The sequence below is a fragment of the Phacochoerus africanus genome, chromosome 7 (assembly GCF_016906955.1).
Source record: "Phacochoerus africanus isolate WHEZ1 chromosome 7, ROS_Pafr_v1, whole genome shotgun sequence".
NCBI classification, from domain to species: Eukaryota; Metazoa; Chordata; class Mammalia; order Artiodactyla; family Suidae; genus Phacochoerus; species Phacochoerus africanus.
The window spans coordinates 104372282-104394871 of record NC_062550.1 but is presented as its reverse complement, the minus strand read 5'-3'; the positions used below and the strand labels follow the sequence as shown (position 1 = coordinate 104394871).

Genomic DNA, 22590 nt, shown 5'->3' with positions numbered 1-22590 from the left:
GGAAACACAGGCCCTGAAAGAAGCATTAGACCAGATGGACTTAATAGATATTTATAGGACATTCCATCCAAAGCCAACAGAATGCACATTCTTCTCAAAGGCACATGGAACATTCTCTAAGATTGATCACATCCTGGGCTACAAATCAAACCTCAGTAAGAAAATTGAAATCATAGCAAGCATCTTTCCTGACCACAATGCTATATGACTGGAAATCAATCCCAAGAAAAAAACTGCAAAAAACCACAAACACGTGGAGACAAAACAACATGCTACTAAACAACCAATGGATCACTGAAGAAATCAAAGGGGAAATTAAAAAATACCTAGAAGCAAATGACAATGAAGATACAACACTCCAAAACGTATGGGATGCAGCGAAAGCTGTTGTAAGAGGAAAGTTTATAGCAATACAAGCCCACCTCAGGAAACAAGCCCACTTCAAATAAACAAGCTAACTTTACATCTAAAGCAGCTCAAGAGAGAAGAACAGACAAGACCTAAAGTTAGTAGAAGGAAAGAAATCAATGAAATAGAAACAAAGAAAACCATAGAAAAGATCAACAAAACGAAAAGCTGGTTCTTTGAAAAAATCAACAAAACTGATAAACCCTTAGCCAGACTTATCCAACAAAAAAGATAGAAGACTCAAATCAATAAAGTTAGACATGAAAAAGGAGAAGTAACAACAGACATCACAGAAATACAAAGGATCATAAGAGACTACCATATGCAACTATACCCCAATAAAACGGAAAACCTAGAAGAAATGGACAAATTCTTAGAAAGGTACAATCTTTTAAGACTAAACCAAGATGACATAGAAAAGATGAACAGACCAATCACAAGAACTGAAATTGAAACTATGATTAAAAAAATTCCAACACACAAAAGTCCAGGACCAGATGGCTTCACAGGCAAATTCTATCAAACATTTGAGAAGAGCTAAAACCTATCCTTCTGAAACTATTCCAAAAAATTGCAGAGGAAGGGATATTCCCAAAGTCATTCTATGAGGCCACCATTACCCTGATACCAAAGCTAGACAAAGATACCACACACAAAAAAGAGAAAACTATAGGCTAATTTCACTGATGAACATCAATGCAAAAATCCTCAACAAAATACTATCAAACCACATCCAACAATACATTAAAAGGATTGTACATCATGATCCAGTGGGATTTATCCCAGGGATGCAAGAGTTCTTCAATATCCACAAATCCATCAGTGTGATACACCACATTAACAAACCAAAGAAGAAAAATCACATGGTCCTCTCAATAGATGTGGAAAAAGCCTCTGACAAAATCCAACACCCATTTCTGATAAAAACCCTTCAAAACGTGGGCATAGAGGGAACCTACCTCAACATCATAAAGGCCATGGATGACAAATCCACATCCAACATCATTCTCAATGGTGAAAAGCTGAAAGAATTCCCTCTGAGAACAGGAACAAGACAAGGATGCCCGCTCTTGCCACTACTCTTCAACATAGTTTTGGAAGTCCTAGCCACAGCAATCAGAGAGGTAAAAGAGATAAAAGGAAACCAAATTGGAAAGGAAGAAGTAGAACTCTCACTATTTGCAGATGACATGATACTATACCTAGAGAATCCTAAAGACTCTACCAGAAAACTGTTAGAGCTCATCCATGAATTTGGCAAAGTTGCAGGATACAAAATTTATACACAGAAATTGACAGCATTTCTATATACCAACAATGAAAGATCAGAAAGAGAAATTAGAGAAGCAATCCCGTTTACCGTCGCATCCAGAAGAATAAAATACCTAGGAGTAAACCTACCTAAAGAGACAAAAGACCTGTATTCTGAAAACTATTAAGACACTGATGAAAGAAATCAAAGATGACACAAACAGATGGAAAGACACACCATGCTCGTGGATTGTAAGAGTCAATGTTATCAAAATGACTATACTACCCAAGGCAATCTACAGATTCAATGCAATCCCTATCAAATTACCAAGGACATTTTTCACAGAACTCAAAGAAAATATTTTAAAGTGTCTTTGGAAGCACAAAAGACCCAGAATAGCCAAAGATGTCCTGAAAAAGAAAGATGAAGATGGAGCCGGAGGGATCAGGCTCCCTGGCTTAAGACTATACTACAAAGCAACAATCATCAAAACCGTACGGTACTGGCACAAAGGCAGAAATATAGATCAGTGGAACAGGAGAGAAAGCCCAGAATTAAACCCACGCACCTACAGCCAACTAATCTATGACAAAGGAGGCAAGGATATATAATGGAGAAAAGACAGGCTCTTCAATAAGTGGTGCTGGGAACACTGGACAACCACATGAAACAAAATGAAATTAGAACACTCCCTAATACCATACACAAAAATAAACTCAAAATGGATTAAAGACCTAGATATAAGACCAGACACTATAAAACTCTTAGAGGAAGACACAGGCCAAACACTCTCTGACATAAATGACAGCAATGTCTTCTCAGATCCACCTCTTAGAGTAATGACAGTAAAAACAAAAATAAACAAATGGTACCTAATTAAACTTAAAAGCTGCTGCACAGCAAAGGAAACCCTAAACAAAATGAAAAGACAAGCCACAGAATGGGAGAAAATCTTTGGAAATGAATCGACTGACAAGGGATTAATCTCCAAAATTTATAAACAAACCTTCTACAGCTCAATACCAAAAGAACAACCCCATCAAAAAATGGGCATAAGATCTAAACAGGCAGTTCTCCAAAGAAGATATGCAGATGGCCAAAAAACACATGAAAAGATGTTCAACATCACTCATTCTTAGAGAAATGCAAATCAAAACCACTATGAGGTACCACCTTACACCAGCCAGAATGGCCATCATCCAAAAGTCTACAAACAGTAAGTGCTGGAGAGGGTGTGGAGAAAAAGGAACCCTATGACACTGTTGGTGGGATTGTAAATTGGTGCAACCCCTGTGGAAAGCAGTATGGAGATTCCTCAGAAAACTACACATAGAACTACCATTTGATCCAGCAATCCAACTCCTAGGCATCTATCCAGAGAAATCCATGACTCGCAAAGACACATGTACTCCGATGTTCATTGCAGCACTATTTTCAAGAGCCACGACATGGAAACAACCTAAATGTCCATTGACAGAGGAGTGGATCAAGAAGATGTGGTCAATATACACAATGGAATATTACTCAGCCATTAAAAGGAAGGAAATACCAGCATTTTTAGCAGCATGGATGGACCTAGAAATTATCATGCTAAGTGAAGTAAGTTATACAATGAGACTCCAACATCAAATGCTTTCAGTGACATGTGGAATCTGAAAAAAGGACAGATACTGACTTCTTTGTAGAACAGATACTGACTCACAGTCTTTGAAAAACTTACTGTTTTCCAAAGGAGACAGATTGAGGCGTGGGGGATATGCTGGGGTTGTGGGATGAAAATCCTGTAAAATTGGATTGTGATATCATTGTACAACTATAAATGTAATAAATTCATTGAGTAATAAAAAAACTCATGAAAAAAGTATATATGAAAATATTAGCATATTTTAAAAACTGAGTAAGAACTAATATTCATTGAGTGTTTACTACTAGTTACTGTTCTAGCACTTTAAATTTATTAAAATAGTTACTCTTCCAAACAAGCTGATGAGCTATGTCATGTTATCATCTCATCCCAATGTTATGTATGAGGAAACTGAAGCAGAGTCAGCTCCCATGGGAGCACCATCAATGGGTAACAAATTTGTCTCTAAGCCTGTCCTCTTAATCCCGGCTCTGTATTGTCTCATACATCTTATATTTGGAAATAACTAACTGAGTCAATGTGTGTGTGTCTACCTGAGTCCAAAGGAAAATGTCCAGATAAATACGGGCCACCACAGCAGTCCCTCAGGGGGTGGGGAGAGAAGGGAACAGGAACGGAGTGGGAAAAATGAAAATGATTAAACAGCTTTTTAAAAAAATCTGATTTCAGGCTTCTGACATTACCTTCTTTGGAAATTTTGTCAGAATGCATTCACATATTTCTTGTGTAATTTGTCCTAAGAGAGTAGACCAGAAGCATCCTGAGGAAAGTGAGAGGGAAAGGCATTCTAGAACAAATTGAAGAAGGTGGGACAAAAGATAATTTTGTTTAAAAAATGCTTTGAGTCACAGCTTTGAAGTAATTTGAGCCAAAAATAAATTACAACTGCAATGGCCTGTGTAATTTAGATGAAATGAAGGGGTTTTAGCTACATTACCTCAGAAATTATGGATGTAGAAGTGTGGATTGTGGCAGCTTCAGAACCCAGTTCTAAGGGGATGCCCCAAGATTTCATTTGAACAGTCGTGACTGAACGCTTTTCTCTGGGCCTCGTTAATTTGCTGAAACTGAAATTTTCCTTCCCTCCACTAACTCCCTCTTAGTTGTTTATTTGACCATTTCAGTTATACGGCCTGCTAGATCACTCGAGTTTAAGTGTGGATGCTATAAATCCAGGACGATGTTTGACTGAGAAACGGTGAGGAAGAATTAGAAATACGGCATGTTCAAATTTTTGTTTTTCACTAATGGCTTCTGAGATGAAAAACTGCGGTGATTCCGAGTTTGATGGATATGAGGTCCCAGGGAGAGTTACCAATCAGTCGACCTAGAAATTCTTCTGAAAATGAAATGAGCTGGTTGTGTCTTTTTTCTTTGGCATGGTTATTACTGATTCTCTCTTCCCATTTCCCCCAAGTAAGAATGTGCTGTAACCAACAAAAACAGCCATTCCATGCATAAATGATTCATAATGAGATCTGCTGCTTCTCTCATTAAACAGAAAATTATGTCTACCCCTGGCTGCCCTGCCTCAAATCCCAGGCCCTTCTAGACCCCTCTTCATATTGCAATCACAGTCATCCTTCTGAAATGCAAGCCTGATCATGGCACTCTCATGCTTAAAATCCTTCTGAACCCCCAGACACAGCCCTGAACTTGCAGTCCAGCGTACCTGCTTATGATCTGGCCCCAGCTTATACTTTCATTCTCATTTCCAGCCCTTCAGGGTCCAAACAGAAGAACCAAGAAGTTTCTCTAGTGTCTAGACTCTGGTATTGTTGACTCCAAGGTGGCTCTTTCGCCTTCTTTGCTGCCTCCACTCACCTACCCAACACCTTCTTGCCTATGAGTTTTCTTTGCAGAAGAGATCACCTCTGGGCCCTTCCATGCCTGGGTTAGAGGCCCTTTTTATGATCTCCCATGGAACCCCATCCTCATCCTTATTTATAAAATAATTTATGTTGCAAAGACTTCTTCTCTACCTATTTCCTCCCCATACCTGTAAGCATGAGATCAGGGGTATTTATTTATTTATTTTTATTTCACGAGTGACTGAGACAATACCAAGTGAATGAATGAATAAATGTCTAAGTTTTGGGGAGTTCCCATCATGGCTCAGTGGAAACAAACTTGACTAGCATCCATGAGGACGGAGGTTCAATCCCTGGCCTCACTCAGTGGGTGAAGGATCTGGCATGGCAGTGAGCTGTGGTGTAGGTTGCAGACACAGCTCAGATCTGATGTGGCTGTGGCAGAGGCCAGAGGCTACAGCTCCAACTCTACCCCTAGCCTGGGAATTTCCATATGCCGTGGGTGCAGCCCCAAAAAGACAAAAAAAAATCTAAGTTTTATAGATTGGTTAATGTTCATCAATAAACTTGTAACATAGCTATGTTGCCACTTTTCTGAGAAAACATACTGATTTCTTATTTAAGCCAAAGGCTGCTGCCTTATTTATGAACTAGTAATAATTGGCATAGCTAACTTCTGTGGTACCTACTGTGTGTCAGGAACTACATTATGCCACTTAAACATCAAACCATAAAAAAAGAGGTAGCCTCTGTTATTATCCTCTCTTAGCAATGAGGAAACTAAGGTTCAGATAAGTTACCAGATTGCTGCTCAAACTCCATGCACTACATTGCGTTGGTTTTACGACAATTAAATGATTCAGGGCATTTAGAGCGCTTAGGAAATGCCTGGCCTGCAAGCTCTCAAAGGAAGTCTTTTCTGTTACTTTTGTTATCAATTTTTTTTTTTCACTACACTTGGGGGAGCTGCCTGCTTTATTTCTAAACCTAGCGTTTGGGGATTTTCAAATTACCATTTGAAAAGTTGCATTTGTTTAAGTAGCAAAAACTTAAAAAATTTTTTTAATACAAGCTACAACCACCAAATTCCTCTCTAGCATCCTTGTTGCTTCTCCAACATGCCAGTGCTCATCCGTCTTAGGGTCTTTGCACTGCTTCTCTCCTCTGCGTGGACTGTCCTTCCCTAGACACTCATTCATGCGGCTCACTCCCTCGCCTCCTGGATGCCTCTTCTAAGGTATCACCATCTCACTGAGGCTGCTCTGCCGGGCAGCACACCCTCCCTCTAACCTGACACTCCATAGCCTCCTTACACTGAACTGATTTCTCTTTTTCTCCTTCATACTTGCCATCTAACATTATATATATTCACTTATTTGTTCATTGCTTATCTGCCCTACTGAAATATAACCTCCATGAAGAAAAGGATTTTTCTCTATTTTTGTTTTTCACAAAAGAATCCAGACTTCCCCAAATAATACCTGGCACACTGTAAATGATTAATAAATACTTTTCGAAGGAAAGAAAGAATGAGTATTAAGGATTTTTCTCTATTTTTGTTTTTCACAAAAGAATCCAGACTTCCCCAAATAATACCTGGCACACTGTAAATGATTAATAAATACTTTTCGAAGGAAAGAAAGAATGAGTATTAAGAATATGTCCAGGCCATGTTGTATAATCTTGTTTGGCTACATATGTGCTCCAGATAACAGGGCATTTAGGTATATTTTGTCAACGTATTGCCCTATTTACTATTTCTCAAACTGAAGGTTTGGTGAAGAGCTGAGCAGATGATCAGGTGTTACTCTATCTGGGTGGAGTAACACAACCAAGAGAGTTAAAGCTAAACGTTTGCTCAGGTCCCACACTCCCACACACAACTGAAAGTGCAACAGAGGGCATTTTAATGACTATATTTGACTTTTTTTCTTCACAGAATAATGTCACAGACATGCTTACTAAAAACTGCACATAATTACCTTTCGATGGTGTCCTTAAAAATTAAATACATTTATTAGAAGCCAAGTGGATTAAAGTGAAGGGCTTCTTTGTGGAACGCTCAAAACATGTGCAGAATGATACTGAATACACCTGGAGGAAATCATATTTTAACACCTGCAGATGTGGACACCACAAATGATGTATGCTCTCATAACTAGCATCAGACAGCTTTGCATTCTCCCTCCTGCCAATTTCATCCGACAAGACAGGGCCCACGTGAAATGGCGCGTGCAGTGGGTTCCCCTGGTCGTTGGCTGGAGATCGCAACCGCCTGGTCAGCAGTATTTTAAGTTGCTTCTCACACTGTGTTAGAGTGAGCAGCATCAGAAGAACGATCATTTAATATAAACTTTTAAAAAACTTAAACAGATCATGGGCACAAAAATAAAGAGAATTTCAGGATTAGCCTTATTTCAGATCCACTGAAAAACTCAGACAGCTCTCAGGGTCCCCGTAGACTTCACTATCAGACTTTATGAGCGGCTTCTCAATAGATACTGTGCTGTCTAGACACAGGCAGAAGAGACACGTGGTAAGGCCCTAGCATATTTCTGTTCATGACATATTAACACAGAGTTTCTACAGATCACCCAAAGCTACGGCTCAGGCCAATAATGAGTGACGTAGTCATCTCTATTCATGAAAACTTCAACTTGATGTTTCTGGGAGAATTAAATCAAAGTCAGCTCCTTTAGGGTATAATCTATGATTTGTTCAAACTGCCCCTCTCCCAGGGCCAGGCACATGGTGAATAATTCTTTTTTTGGCAGTCTGATGGAAGCCTTTAAAGTGATATTCTGAAAATACTGTTTGCCTGTAGAGACAGGTTCAGTAGCAGTGAGCGGGCAGCCTCCGTGTCTTTGTCACCCACGGTGATCAGGGTCAGCTGCAGGGCTCCCCTCACAGGTCCTCAATCCAAAGACAAGCCTTGGACCGAAGTCTCTTTTCAAGAAGTGGCCTCACGTGTGGGATTCCCTGCATGCTATGATGGGGTGGAAGTGCATTCTATTCGCATACACCGGACAGCGCATAATGATGCAATTTAGATTTTAATGGTGCAGCTAATATTTGGTTTGTATCAGCCTCCGTGAAATCGGACTGGTGTGGTTTAAGAAAATGGGTCTCAACCAGGCATGCTTTCACCCTTCAGAGGACAGCTGGCAATGTCTGGAGACATTTTTGATGGTCATCAATGGCGTGGCAAGTGTGCTGGGCCAGGGAAGCTACCAAACACCCTGCAATGCACAGAAGAGCCTCTCCAGCACGGACTTATCCAGTGTAAGACAGCAACTGTTCGAAGGTTAAGAAACTTTGGTCGAAATAAATTAATCTAGTGGAAAATCTAGTGAGAAACGCAGTAGCAGAATAGAGTTTTCTACTTTAAAATGTCAGCTCACTAGAACTCTGTTAATTCACTTAAAATTACCCACAGACTACACCTGTGTCCTGCTTCAAAATCAGATGCAATTGTTCTATTTTGTACACTATTACAAGGATGACCTGAAGATACCACAATCTACGGAGTACTGGGCACCTCATTTTCTTGCCTGAAACATTTTTTTTTAATTGCTGAGTCACCAGGACAGAGTCTGGACCATCACCATAGAACTGCAGTCTTATGCCCCAAAATACAGTTTTCCTTACATTTGTCCATAATGCCTGTGGGCTCCCCACTCTGACCCAGGCTGCTGAGTTCTCTGAGAGCTCAGTCCCAAAGATCTTTTCTCCTCTATCAACAGGAGAGAGGTATTGGGACTTCCTTGGTCATTCCCTCTCCTTCCTCTCGTCACATGCAATCAACAGCCAGGTCTTGCTTATTGTACCATTACCTCCAAAAGAGTCTTCAAATCTCTTCCTTTCTCTTCATCCTAATTCTTTTCTAGCAGGCAAGACCTTCATCGTGTCTCTGTCCCAAACTCCTCAGTTTCCTAGTTGGTCTCCTCACATCCAGTTTTTTTTTTTTCTCTGCTCTTTTACATTCTCCCACTCCAACATGCTGGTAGTTGTCAGAAAAAGTTATCTAAGTGCAAATAAACCCAGGTTATGCTGGCCATTTCCTACCATCTTCAGATAAGTCCGGTGTCCCTATACTGGTACATGGGGCACACTCTGACGTGGCCCTTGCCCATCCCTCCAACCCCAACCCCATCACATTTTGCCTTATTCTTTAGCTACAAGCATCATCCTGTTTCTTATGTGTTTGTTCATATGTTGTCCCCCTGCCTGGAGTAACCTGCCATCAACCTATTCACTCTGACATTTCTACAGATAACTATTTATTCTTTCAAGATGTTACACAGCAACACCTCTACAAAGCCAGAAGGTGGTTTTTTGTTTTGCTTTTGTTTTTAAAAATTCAGATCTGCGAACACGGTCCACCTTGCCCATTGGTAATAACTGGTTGCACCTGCGATGGGGCATGTCCCCTCTAGACTGCCACAATTCCCCCTTGGTCACCTCCATTCATTTATATACTCTCCTCTTAGGCGGTGGTCAAATTTATCACTCCTAATTCAAGGTGAGCCCTTTACAAAACCAAACTTACGACAGCATCATGCTGCTTTGGGTTGCAGAGGTAGAACCTCGAGAAGGTCTAAAGTCCCCACGTTTTCTAGTGTCGCATTTTGTTAGATTTCTGAATATGTACTGACTCCTGCATATGTGGTGATGAGTTCAGAATGAAAAAGCTGAGTTGAGATGCAGGTGCTAGGTGATAAGCTAGGCTCAGGCCACCTGAAGCTAGATCAAATCTTGTACCTATCAGCCCTGCAAAGATTTACATTCATGTTCCATCAAAAACGTAATTGCAATATAACTCCAGGATGTAAAGTCTGATGCTTTGCTTTTATTCAAAGTTACATTCTTTAGTTTTAGACTACGCTATTTTTGCATAGTTGTTGGTGATAGCAGCCACACCTATGAACTGAAACATGACTTCTCCCGAGCAGTGTTAAAGTGCCACTCAAGGGCTACAGTGTAATTTACATTTCAGAGTAAAATGAGCAGTGATAAAATTACCAACTAATGGTTCTGCATCCATGAGAGAAGAGAAATCAGACCAAGAAGGGAGAGTTTATGGGTCAGTATGACACACCCTGCAACACCGTTAAAACTGTCCACAGTCCATGACTGAACTAGAAAGGTTTGGTTCAACTGCCAAGACTCTCCCCCTGAACTTCCCATACCCACAGCTCAGCAACTAATATTTGAGTTAAAGTTTAGACAACTCACACGACCCTCCCAGTGATCACATGTAGCTCGTGAAGTATTATCTGATTCCCATCTGTATCAGTGTCTTCTTTCTTTGAGTATATAATTAAGAACAAGACAAGATCAAAATCCATTCCTGATTTGCATTTCATTAGCTATACCAATGGAGCTGTGGTATATTAACCACATTTCAACTTTGCTTTAGCCTGGTACCGGTCGTCTCCAGGCCAACAGTTAGTAAGTTAGAAGAATGGTCCTTCTCAAGCATGTCAGGCTTAAATAGAATCATGAAGCAGAGCCTTTAGGCAATATACTGTCTGCTCCACTAATGGTTAAAACAAGAACTTGTAATTGGGTTTGGTGAGTTCCACAAAGCATAAATGATGACAGAATGCGACCTAGCCCAGGATTTGAAGACAAACCCTGCATTCCTTCAAGACGAACCACTTATTTCTCAGCCAAGAGAAGAAGGAGCCTTACTCTGTTGACATTTTCTGATTTGTAAATGAAGACTTTGCTATGATAAGAGTATGAAGACACCCATCTGGGGTTTGATGAAGAGGCAGTTTAATAATAGTAATAAATAGCAATAATGCTGTATTTTTGTGAAAAGATAAAGACATATCTTTTTCCAGTGCTATATTCATCAATATTCTCTTTTACCTTCATTAGGAAAGGTAGATAGGACAGGTGTCACTACATAAATTTTGCAGATGTAAGGACATCCAAAAACCCAATGACTTGCCAATAATCAAACAGTGCATGACTGGGAGCCACCTGCCTCTGAAATTAGAATATTTAATGGGTGACTTTTATTATTGTCTCTTGAAAATAAATAGAGAGCAGAGGAAACATCTTAGTGTGAGCTTAAAGTTTAAATCTACATGCAGGCAAAAGTGTAAGACAGGAAGGATACAATTACCTGCATTAATAGTTAATAATAATTAGCCATTATTTGGTTCTTAAAAGCCATCTGCCATAGTGGCAGATACTTTCACATACTTTCTCTTTTTTAAATTTCAGATAGGCTATGTGATAAACGTGTTATTATTGGTTTTACAGAAGATGAAATAGTCCCAGTTGTAAATGGTCATATTATGGATATTAGACTATCCTTAAACTCCTCAGAAACTATAAGAACTTGACATGTAGTGACTTATGTGAAATACTGAAACTATCAATTGACAACAGAAAAAAGCTCTCTATTTCCATTGAAAATAGCAACAGAAAGACAGAAAATGATTTCTAAGGCTGTTATCAGGTGCCAGATCTTAGTCAAGTGGTTTAAGGGGATAGAAAGAAAAACTCAATATAGAAAAAACAATACTATACTAAAACAGAAAAAACATAATACTGTTAATTTTTTAGTGACTAGCCACAGTAGGTATCAGAAATTCTTAGCATATCAGATTTCAGAATTGGTGGCCAACATCAAGATTCCTACTACACTTAAAATAAAACCTTTTGGAGTTCCCGTCGTGGCGCAGTGGTTAACGAATCCGACTAGGAACCATGAGGTTGTGGGTTCGGTCCCTGCCCTTGCTCAGTGGGTTAACAATCCGGCGTTGCCGTGAACTGTGCTGTAGGTTGCAGACACGGCTCGGATCCCGCGTTGCTGTGGCTCTGGCGCAGGCCGGTGGCTACAGCTCCGATTCCACCCCTAGCCTGGGAACCTCCATATGCTGCGGGAGCGGCCCCCAAAAATAGCAAAAAGAACCCCCAAAAATAAAAAAAAAAAACCTTTTGGGAGCGCCGACAAGAATCTGCTCCATCTGGTTCCCAATCAACACTTCGGCTCATCTTGTCTGAGTCTCCATGACCCAGTCCCTCTGCTCTTCTTTCAGCCACAGTCCTGCAGGACAAGTCGCAGACTTTCTTGCCTGGATACCTTCCTACAAGTTGCCCTGTGATGACGACTGACTCTTCCTTGCCCTTAGTCTCAGCTTAAATGACACCCTTGGAGAAGCCACCTCCAGCCCTGTTAAAAGTGGCTCCTCTTATTTTTTTCTATGGTACCTTGTTTTCTTCTCCCTTTTCCCTTTAATGCTCACAACAGTAACTGATTATGAGGCGGTGTTCTATTCTGAAGTATAAATCTGTCCTTTTTTAGTTCCCCTCCCCCTCTGCTTCCTTCAGCCACACCTAGGGAGCAGAAATGGTGACAGCCTTTGACTCTAAGGCAGAAAGAGAGCGTGGCACGACCAGAGATGAAGATGGGGGCGGGGGAAGGAGGAAGAGATGGCTGAGACACGTGACTGACGACGCAGGCAGAAGCAAAAGGAGACGAGTACCTGAAGGGGAAGGGGAAAAAGGACCTTGAACGGTCAGAACCAAAATAGGGTGGAAGATACTCAGCACATTCTGGCCCAAGGGTGGAAAACGAGTGTGCTCAAGGCCTTTGAACAACTGATCCCATTCCCTAGTCCTGGAAGTTTGTGAGCCCTCCAAGTTGAGAACAATGGTTTTCAAAGACAGCAGGCCTTACTCAGTGTAACCTGTAAATATTGCCTTACATGGAAAAAAAGGTCTTTGCAGAAGTGATCAACTTAAAAATACTGAGATGAGAACAGTGTCCTGCATCATCTAAATACTCTAAATGCGGAGGTCCCTTGTGGCTTGGCGGTAATGAACACGACTAATACCCACGAGGACTGGGGTTCGATCCCTTGCCTCGCTCGGTGGGTTAAGGAGCCGGTGTTGCCATGAGCTGTGGTATAGGTCGCAGATGGGGCTCAGCTACCGTGCTGCTGTGGCCGCGGTATAGGCCCGCAGCTGGAGCTCTGATTCCACCCCTAGCTTGGGAACTTCCATAGGCCGCAGGTGCAGACCTAAAAAGACAAAACAAAACAAAACACAAACAAACCCTAAATGCAATTTGAAGTGTCCTTGTAAGAGAGAAGCAGAGGGAGATCTGACACAGAGGAGGAAAAGGTACAACGGAGGCAGAGATCTGAGTGAGGCCACAAGTCAAGGGGTGCTGGCAGCCGCCAGGAGCTGCGGGAGAATCCCCCCCCTCCCCCAGAGCCTCTGGAGGGAGCACAGCCCTGCTGACACCTGGCTGGAGGTCCTTCAAACTGATTTCTGACTCCCAGCCTTCAGAAGCATAATCTTTCTACTGTTTTAACTGTCAAGCATGTGCTAATGTTTTACAGTAGCCACATGAAACTCACACACTCTGGCCAGTGCGGAACTGAACCCAATCTCTGGAGGGATTTCCTTTATGCTGGGAGAAGAGATGGCTGTATGACCAGTTATATATACATTCGTACACCTGGGAGAGACGTGAGGGTTTGGTTCCAGGCCACCACAATGAAGCAGATACCGAAGGAAAGTGAGTTGCACATATTTTTTGATATCCTAGTGCATGTAAAAGTTATGTTTAAACTACACTGTAAATCTATGAAGTATGCAACAGAATTCTATCATAAAAAAACAATGTACATACCTTAATTTTAAAATATCTTATTGCTTGAGATCCTGCTCTACAGCACAGGGAACAATTTCTAGTCACTTGTGATGGAACATGATGGAGGACAATGTGAGGAAAAGAATATATATATGTGTGTGTGTGTATATACATATATTAATTTTATATATATATATATATATATATATATATATATATATATGACTGGGTCACTTTGCTGTACAGCAGTAATTGACAGAACATTGTAAATCAACTATAACAGAAAAAATAAAAATCTTAAAATATCTTCCTAAAAATGTTAACCACCATCTGCCAAGGCAGGGTTGCTACAAACCTTCACTTTGTGTAAAAAAAAAAAAATAAAAAAAAAACCCTCAATATCCAAAAGGCACAATAAAACAAAGTATTCCTATATTTTTACTATCATCACCATTCTTATTTTCTTACCCTTTACCAGGCAAAAAGTTCGACGAAGGTTATAACCCTTTCTGTTTTGTTCACCATCTGTATACCTAGGTCTCAGCTCAGCAGGTGGCACATAAGTGCTTTACAAATAATTGTGGAATGAGTGAAAACCAGTGCTCAAATAATAGCACCAAATGAGAAAAACACAAACGGTAAAAATAAATGTGAAAAAGACCATACCAGAAAGTAACCGAATAGTCAGATGCCCATTAGTGGCTGTCTAAAAAGAGATTCAGGTCAGTCCGACCCCATGTGTGGGAATGCTCTCCAGCATCTGGAGACTTGTACTTTAGCACTTGTGAGTGTGTTCCGGGGCTGATGCACTTTCGGTCAGTTTTATCCGTAGAGTCTCAGGGTCTGTTCAAAGCTCAAGCGGGTCTATTAACGCCTGAGAGCTAATGGACCTGGTGCTCATTTCTGTGGCGGAAATTGCTGGAGGGGAATGTAGCAGTTCTAGCCTGTCAGCTATTGTTACCTGTTCAGCTGGAATACTCAACAGTCCTTTTCTCTGCTTTTAAAGTGGGAACATCTATCATGAGCCAATTCCAAATGGAGGGGACTAGAACACTGCCTGTTTAATGTTGCAAAATACGCTATGTTTGCTGCCTTGTCTGTGCCATTCCTAAGGTGGCTGGCATAAAGCAACATAACTGTACTTCTCCTGACGCCTTCGCACTTGTGAGTGGAGTGTCACAGGAGGCCATTCAGAGAAAGGTTTTCAGCCTGCACTCCTTTTTAATGATAACACAATCTCCCACTGAGCTGCCCAGAAAGGTAAAGAATCTGCCAACAACTCCTAGGCAAAGAGAGAATTTGACGATAGCTTTACTTGAGTTGGGGACGCTTACGACAGGCCTGTGGGGGAACCGAAGGCTGAGGCTCTGCATCGTTTCCCCCCTCTCTATGCCTGCATGGCTCTCCTTTCACTCCCGCGTGGACCCCAAGAGTGAGGGTGGGTCAGGGCTGTAATGGGTTGTGAAGGCCACACTCTGACCCTGTTTCCGTGTCTGACACAAAGTGGAGTGATGGGTTAGCCACGCATGGAGTCATCAAACACACTCAAACCCAACTCTGTGCAACCCCTCAGCATTCTGAGCCATTTGAATTCAAGAAAATGCCCCCCTTTTCAAAATATTACAATTTTTAGGAATGGATCTTAACTTTTTTTTTTTTTTGTCTTTTTGCTATTTCTTTGGGCCACTTCTGCGGCATATGGAGGTTCCCAGGCTAGGGGTGGAATCGGAGCTGTAGCCACCGGCCTGCGCCAGAGCCACAGCAACGCGGGATCCGAGCCGCGTCTGCAACCTACACCACAGCTCATGGCAACGCCGGATCGTTAACCCACTGAGCAAGGGCAGGGACCGAACCTGCAACCTCATGGTTCCCAGTCGGATTCGTCAACCACTGCGCCACGACGGGAACTCCGGTTCTTAACTTTTAAAAGTCAAAACACTTTACAAAAAGAAGAAAAACAAGACACTTTCCCAATCAAAAATGTTTACCCAAGCCCATAAAGGTTAAGAAACACTGACCTTTATACACCCTACAGGAAAATACTCATCTTTTAAGGACTAAGATACTTATTTAACCTTAAATTAAGATGAATAGGGCCAGACTGCCCAGGTTAGACCCTCCCCCCTCTGTCATTCAGTAATTGTGTGACACTTATTTAACCTTAAATTAAGATGAATAGGGCCAGAATGCCCAGGTTAGACCCTCCCCCCTCTGTCATTCAGTAATTGTGTGACCTTGGGCAAGTTACTGATCTCTCTCTTCCTCCGTTTCCTCATTTGTAAAATGAGAGTGATAATGAGAGCACCCACCACAAAACACCATTATGAGGAAACAGTAAATTCATCATGTCAAATGCTGACAGTGGTGCCTGGAGTTAAACAATTATACACGGAGCTCTGACTATGGACATGGAACTGTTCTAAGACGGAAGAGAAGGCAGGGAACAAAAATTAATGCTGTCAGTGGGGCACACATCTTAATGAAGGGCTTAAAATTTCATCTTAGTGGTATATCACAGTAAGCTTTAAAATCTCATTTATGTTTTCTCTTTGTTCCGATAATAGGCAAATAAGATTTAATACAGATTTCCCATCTGGGATGCTATAGCTTCAGAGAGATCAAATCTGGAGAGTTCTAATTTTTTGTTTCACCCTCATTCTGCATCTGACAGCCTTTCTGAATAAATAATTTGGGCTGTGAGGACTCACCCTTAACTTGGCATAGGTATTTATGAAATGGGAGAGAAGCCAGATTCCAGGAAAGCAATTTATTCCATCCCTAAACTTTTGCTCATTCATCTGTTATGCTTAAAAATCAATTAGCACTGTGCATACACTGTATCGACAGCTTTATTTAGGATTAACTACAGAACTGGGCAAATTTAACTGCAATTTTCCCACCAATGCTGTTCTGAAACAATGCCTGGATTTCAGGAGGTAATAAAGGCCTCTTTTCACTATGATATATTTTTTAAGTTCTTGTGTCATTTTCTCTCTCTGCCCTCTTCCCATTAGTACTGGGATGATATATTTCAGGTTGATTCTTTTGGACTTTATCTCTTTAAAAAATTATTAGGAAGTATTTACTGAGTCACATGAAGTTGAAAAGAAATGTACAGGGAGGTCCTAGGCACCTTTTTTTTTCATCTTTTTAGGGCCTTCTCCATGGGGCTGAATCGGAGCTATAGCTACCAGTTTATACCACAGCTCACGGCAATGCTGGATCCTTAACCCACTGAGGGAGGCCAGGGATCGAACCCGCATCCTCATGGATCCTAGTCAGGTTCGCTGTCACTGAGCCACGATGGGACCTCCCCCAGGCACCTTTTACCCAGCTTCCCTCGATATTAAGACTTCTTCAAACTCCTGGATCACATACTGCATAACATTAAAACCAGGGCAAATGACAAAGACACAGTTCATGCACCTTATTCAGATTTCCCTGGCACTGACTCTTGAAATAACCAATGATCACATTTGGTAAGCATCATTTATGAGCACAGTAAAGGCTAAAATTCACTTCATTTGTGGGTATTTGGGTGTGCATATGGGCGGGGGGCGGGGGGCAAATTCTGGCCCTACACATTGAGATGTTCCTGAGGAAGAAATGGGAGAATCTCACATAAATATTGTTCATGAACTGCAAAGTACTAAAAAAAAGCATTCCATTGTAGCAGATGTCTAATCCTTCTGTTCAGGAAAAAAATGTCTCATTAGTAGGGAACACAGGAGGGAGAACCTACTTACCTGTATAAGAAAGGGGGGTGTGTGTGTGTGTGCATGGATACTGAGGAGTCTCAGCAAAATCCCATCTGGAAACATAGAGTCGCGGAGTTAGAAGGGAACGTGGGGTCAACTGTTCCAGCCCTCTACATGTATTTTGAAATACTCTTGGCAGTTGGTCTTCTAATCTTTGATTAAAACTTCAAATGATGGACACATACTGACTTATGACTCAGTCTTTCCCTATGTGTTTGAAGGCTCATAATAAACTATAATCTGCCCTCCCTGTGGCTTTTACCCTTCTGGTCTTGGTTCTGCCATCTGGTGTCTCATACAGTGGAGGACAACTGAAGGCAACCAGCATTCCTGAGTCACTTCCCTGTCCTGAACAACGCAAGTGCTTCTTCCTATACAGGACTGCTTGATGCTAGGTGAGCTTATTGTTCTTTGCAAGGATGGAACCAGGATTAGAGCACAGTGGGGTGTGAGCTGAACAGCATATTCAAGAGTTGGATCAGTCTCCTCTTCCTCCCTTGTCTGTACATGATATTTTTATTAATGGCCCCTATAATCACATTTACATATTTGTGTGTTTTTCTTTTTTGTTCAGGCTTTTTTTTTTTTTCTTCTGGTTTTAATATTTAGCCATCCTTTCCTTTAGCCATTCTACACATACGTAGCTAGTTTTCTGGGCAAACAAGCAGGACTTCATGTAGATATTTATTAAATTAGGCTCCTTTTATCATTCTATTGAGGTTTTTCTAATATCCAGACTCTATGACTAAATGTGTTTACTGTTCCTGCTTGGCTCCACATTGGCTGCATCCCTTATAAACAGTCCTTTAGTTCTTTCCCAAAATTGCTGATAAAACACTTGGGCATAAAAGGGTGAAAAGGAGATCATTAGAAAGCTATAAATTCTAACCATGGACTTTCTGACCTCCTGTTAACATTAAACTTTAATTGAGCATTCAGCTCTAAGTCTTTACTGAGGGTTGCGATAAGAAGTAGCCATGTGCAAAAGGCCTCTGCATTTTCTATAAAATTGTATTATGTGATTCAATATCTCATTTGTAAAAATCCCTTGGGAAATTTCTCCTGGAACTCAAAGATAGAAAAAAAAATCCCTCTCAATGCTAATTGAGCTGGTATGAGTTTCCTTCTGTTTTGATTTCTAAGATGCTAAGACAAAAAAATCCACTTGCTCAATTGCTGTATCTTTTATTTCTATTATTGATTTTCTCCCCTTCTATCTCAATTCATTACTTAACATGTCATGGGAATAATTCTGTATTAACATATTTTACTTTTTATCAGACATCATGACATATCCTCTCTAAAAAGCAGGCATGGCGTTAAAAAATGCATAATTAAGATGTCTTTTCAGGTGTATTTTCAGATGTTTAAAGGTCCATGTAACAATGCCTTTACTTTTTAAGTAGGACATTAGGAAATTTTCTCCAGAGTACTTGTATTCAGGTAGTAAGGTTTGCTTCAGACCTTCAAAACACTTCCTTCCAAAATTTGTTCTCAGTTTAGAATGGCGTGTTCTGAGAATCTTCCATACTAATTTCCCAAAATGGTACTTTAATATAAACTTGATCATTTGCTAACATTTATTGTTTTCAGGCCCTTCCATTACAAAGTAATTTTTTTTTTATTCGATACTGCTATCTTCCTGGAATTATTCACACCAAAAAGACTTATGGATTTGGTCGTAGAAACCCAGGGTTCTTGCCTTGGATTAGCTACTTTGTGTGACGACTTGAAAGCCACTGGGTCATGATATTTCTCATTTACAGAAGGAGAACTACTTCTTGATGAATATCTGATAAATTTAAGACACTGTTAAAATGTATGACTTACCTTTAAGTAAAATTGGTAGTTTACAAAGTATAGTTTGATTATACAGATGTATAATATTTTAAACTCCAACTCTGGTCGAGGTGGTCAGCAAACATTGCATCAGAAAGGCAACCCTCTAGAGGGTGGTCGCAGCAAAAGCATTTGTCATGCCCATCGCAATGATGCGGTTTATTAGCAACAGTATGGAAGAAATGCATCCTCACTCGCACAGTTAGTGACTTACCTACCATGATAAATGGAACTTAGTGGACAGAACTAAAGATTTTTAAATATATGCGGGACACCAAAGACTTTGGAGGCATTTCCCACCATGACCCGGTTACAACAATATTACGGAGGCCCACAGCCTACACCACAGGATTAAAGGCCCAAGTTGGACCACTAAAGCGTCTTGTTTCCAATTGCCACTCTAGCTGTCTAATCCTGAATATAAAGATAACAAAATCCTGGCTCTGGAATGTTATTTAATCTGGCTCAGGTACACGTTTTTTTCCAAGGTAATGACTGGACTACCTGAATGGACAGAGAACTAAGATGTCATCAAATTTACAGAAAAGGATGTATGAGCTTTTTTAATGCCTTTATGCTAATAAATGTTCGCTAAAATATAGCTATATGTTCAGCAGATTTGCTTTAAAACTTACCTTTAACATAACTAGCATGAGCAGTATCATAGGGGAATGCTAACCCTCTTCAACCTTCTTCAGTAACCACACTTACCTATCAAAGGTATGTAGGACCAAAGTTCTCAACAGACTTTTTGCCCCACTTTAATTTTCATTGGAACCTTTTAAATTAGTCATTACTCCCTTTATTCAGATTAGGAGACTCAGGTTAGGGGAAAGGAATGCACAATCATATGGATATTGAGTGGTAGAGACTCATGTGTCCATTCCCATTCCTCCTGCAGCCTCTCAGGGTCATACGGCCACTAAAAGGAATGGATGAGTGATTACGAAGCACCAACAGCCTTGTGCCCTGCAGATGTATGGTATGGGTGAAAAGGTTCTTTAGACTTCTTGACAGATAGCTTAAAGTCAACTACATGTGAAATTGATTTCATATGTATTTACTCTTGTTTTATATAATTAAAATTACTATTAATATAATTTTGGGTTCTTTTTGTATTTTTCATGTTTTAAAATTTATACTGTCTTCTGACCTCCCCAATATATTCCGATAAATCATAAATTTATACACTGAAGTACAGATTACTTTGTAACATAATTGCATGACCCAGCTCTACAGCCCTCTCCTAGAAAGCTTGACAATGAAATTATCAGTTGAGACATGCTTTGAAAAAGTCTTAGCTATTTAAAGGTCAATAAAAAGCTCACCTCAAAGCATTGTTGCATAGAAAAAGTAAATGAAGTGGTAATTTTAGAACTGGAATGCTGAAGGGATATAAAATATTCATGGATTGATGATTTTCATGTATATCAGAGATCAGCAGAGTTGAATGAACAGTTTTGCGTTCTATAAAACTACTAGTCAGGCTAAAAATAAGAAAGAAATAAACGAAATGCAAGCTATAAATGTGCAAGAATGTAAATCCACAGTAAATTCTTGGATATTGTGTCCTTAGCAAAAATCAGTGTGGACACAGATAACCCAAATCTAGTTTGTTTGTTTAAAGTCTAAAGTACTTCCTTAGAAGAAAGATCCTAGAGGAACAGAAAAGTAAGCAGTGATGCATTCCTATTTATTCTTGTGAAATTTATTTCTTTAGGTTATTTTTGATTTAAATAGAAGTTATGAGAAAAATTATTCATTTCACAGGAAGCCATTTCATTAACAACTTGTTACATGTGTCAGGAATGGCATCCAAAGAATGTGAGGTTATGAAAAAAATGTACGTTCAAACTTGAACTGCATGAGAAAACTAAAATAAATATATGATGAGCAGATAAACTTTTTTCAGGACAGAGGTTAATATGTCTTTTTTTTTTTTTATGCTATAGCTATGTACCTGGCTTAAAGGATTATCTGTGGATTAGCCTTTTCCATGTGTGCTATCTGACACAGTAAATTACCTTTCCTCTTTAATTAAAACGAAAAATATATAGAGTGAGAAGACTTAGCTTTATTTTAAAAATGTGTATCTTTGCTTATATTAACTTTGGGTAAAAGTGCCTTGAAAGTATGCTCTTTTATGCATTCATTCAACTAGAGTCTTACATGGGGGAAATTCTAGTTGGGATAACACCTTGGGATGATTTTCCCACCGGCTCCTAGAATAAGACCAAATAAGACATCAAAGCTATAAAGGTGCGACTACTTTGGTGGGTTTCACATCCATCAATGCTTGGGAAGCTATCGGACACCAAAGCTAAGACTCGCTACCCGGTTTCCAAAGACACCGACTTCAGCAACGGCAGGGGTGGGGGTGAGGGTGTGCTCGGGGAGAGAAGCCTCTGGTTGTGTGCTGCACATACCACTCCGTTCACTGACAGCAGCTGGTCTCCTCGCTTGAGGCCTCCGTGTCTTTCAGCCACGCCCCCGGGGATGATGCGAGAGATATAGATAGGGGAATTCTGCTCCTTTCCTCCCATCACGTTAAAGCCAAGGCCTTCATCCGTCTTGGGCAGTTCGACCACCCGAGGGTGGGAGTGGCCTTCACTAGCTGCAAAAGCTGCAACTGTTGCCTGAAAGAAAAGATGGTCATTCGGTGATAAGACGAGGGAAAAAAGGCCAAGCATGCGATTTGCAGGGGGTAGATCACGCAGCTCCTCCTAAGTGAGAGCATTGGCCTGCGAAAGAAAGAACACAGAAGGGAGGGGGCTTTCGTCATTGAGACGTCCTTGAAAACTCCTTTCTTTGGTAAAACTCACCCACCTATGTTCACCTTTCTAGACCTTAACCATTCTGAGAAAAACTTCCCTTCTCCGTGACCATCTTTCCCACTGACCTTGGTTAGATGCAGTTCCTCCCATTCTTGGGACCCCAAACAGCTTTGGTACATATGATACCTATACATGGCACAGACACCGTAATTATTGTAGATCTTGTGTCTTTGTTGACCATGTACCTCTGAAGGGCCGAGACTGTGGCTTCCACTTCTTTGAGTGACACACAGTCTAACTCAAGGCTTGCACATAAACGTCCACAAATAGTTATTCAGTGCACTGAGGACCTCAGTATATTTATATTTATATATACTGGCGAATACATTTATAATTTTGCTATTGCCCAACCACTGGCGTAGCAAATTTTGTTCTTTTTTAAATTGAAAATGCCTAAAAGAAAAAAGCTATAATAAAGCAGCA

The 22590-nt window shown here is 40.5% G+C and overlaps 1 protein-coding gene across 3 annotated transcripts in view; it reads right to left on the bottom strand.

Moving 5' to 3' along the window:
• Positions 1–22590, bottom strand: part of LIN7A (lin-7 homolog A, crumbs cell polarity complex component) — a 144407-nt gene that overhangs the window by 33599 nt on the left and 88218 nt on the right. For 2 of the 3 annotated variants that reach the window (XM_047788358.1, XM_047788359.1), the window contains exon 4: positions 21760–21969. In XM_047788358.1, the coding sequence (XP_047644314.1) occupies positions 21760–21969 (210 nt within the window). Of the gene's footprint in view, positions 1–18203; positions 18641–21759; positions 21970–22590 lie in introns of those variants that run through there. The other variant, XM_047788360.1, reaches the window with a different exon arrangement.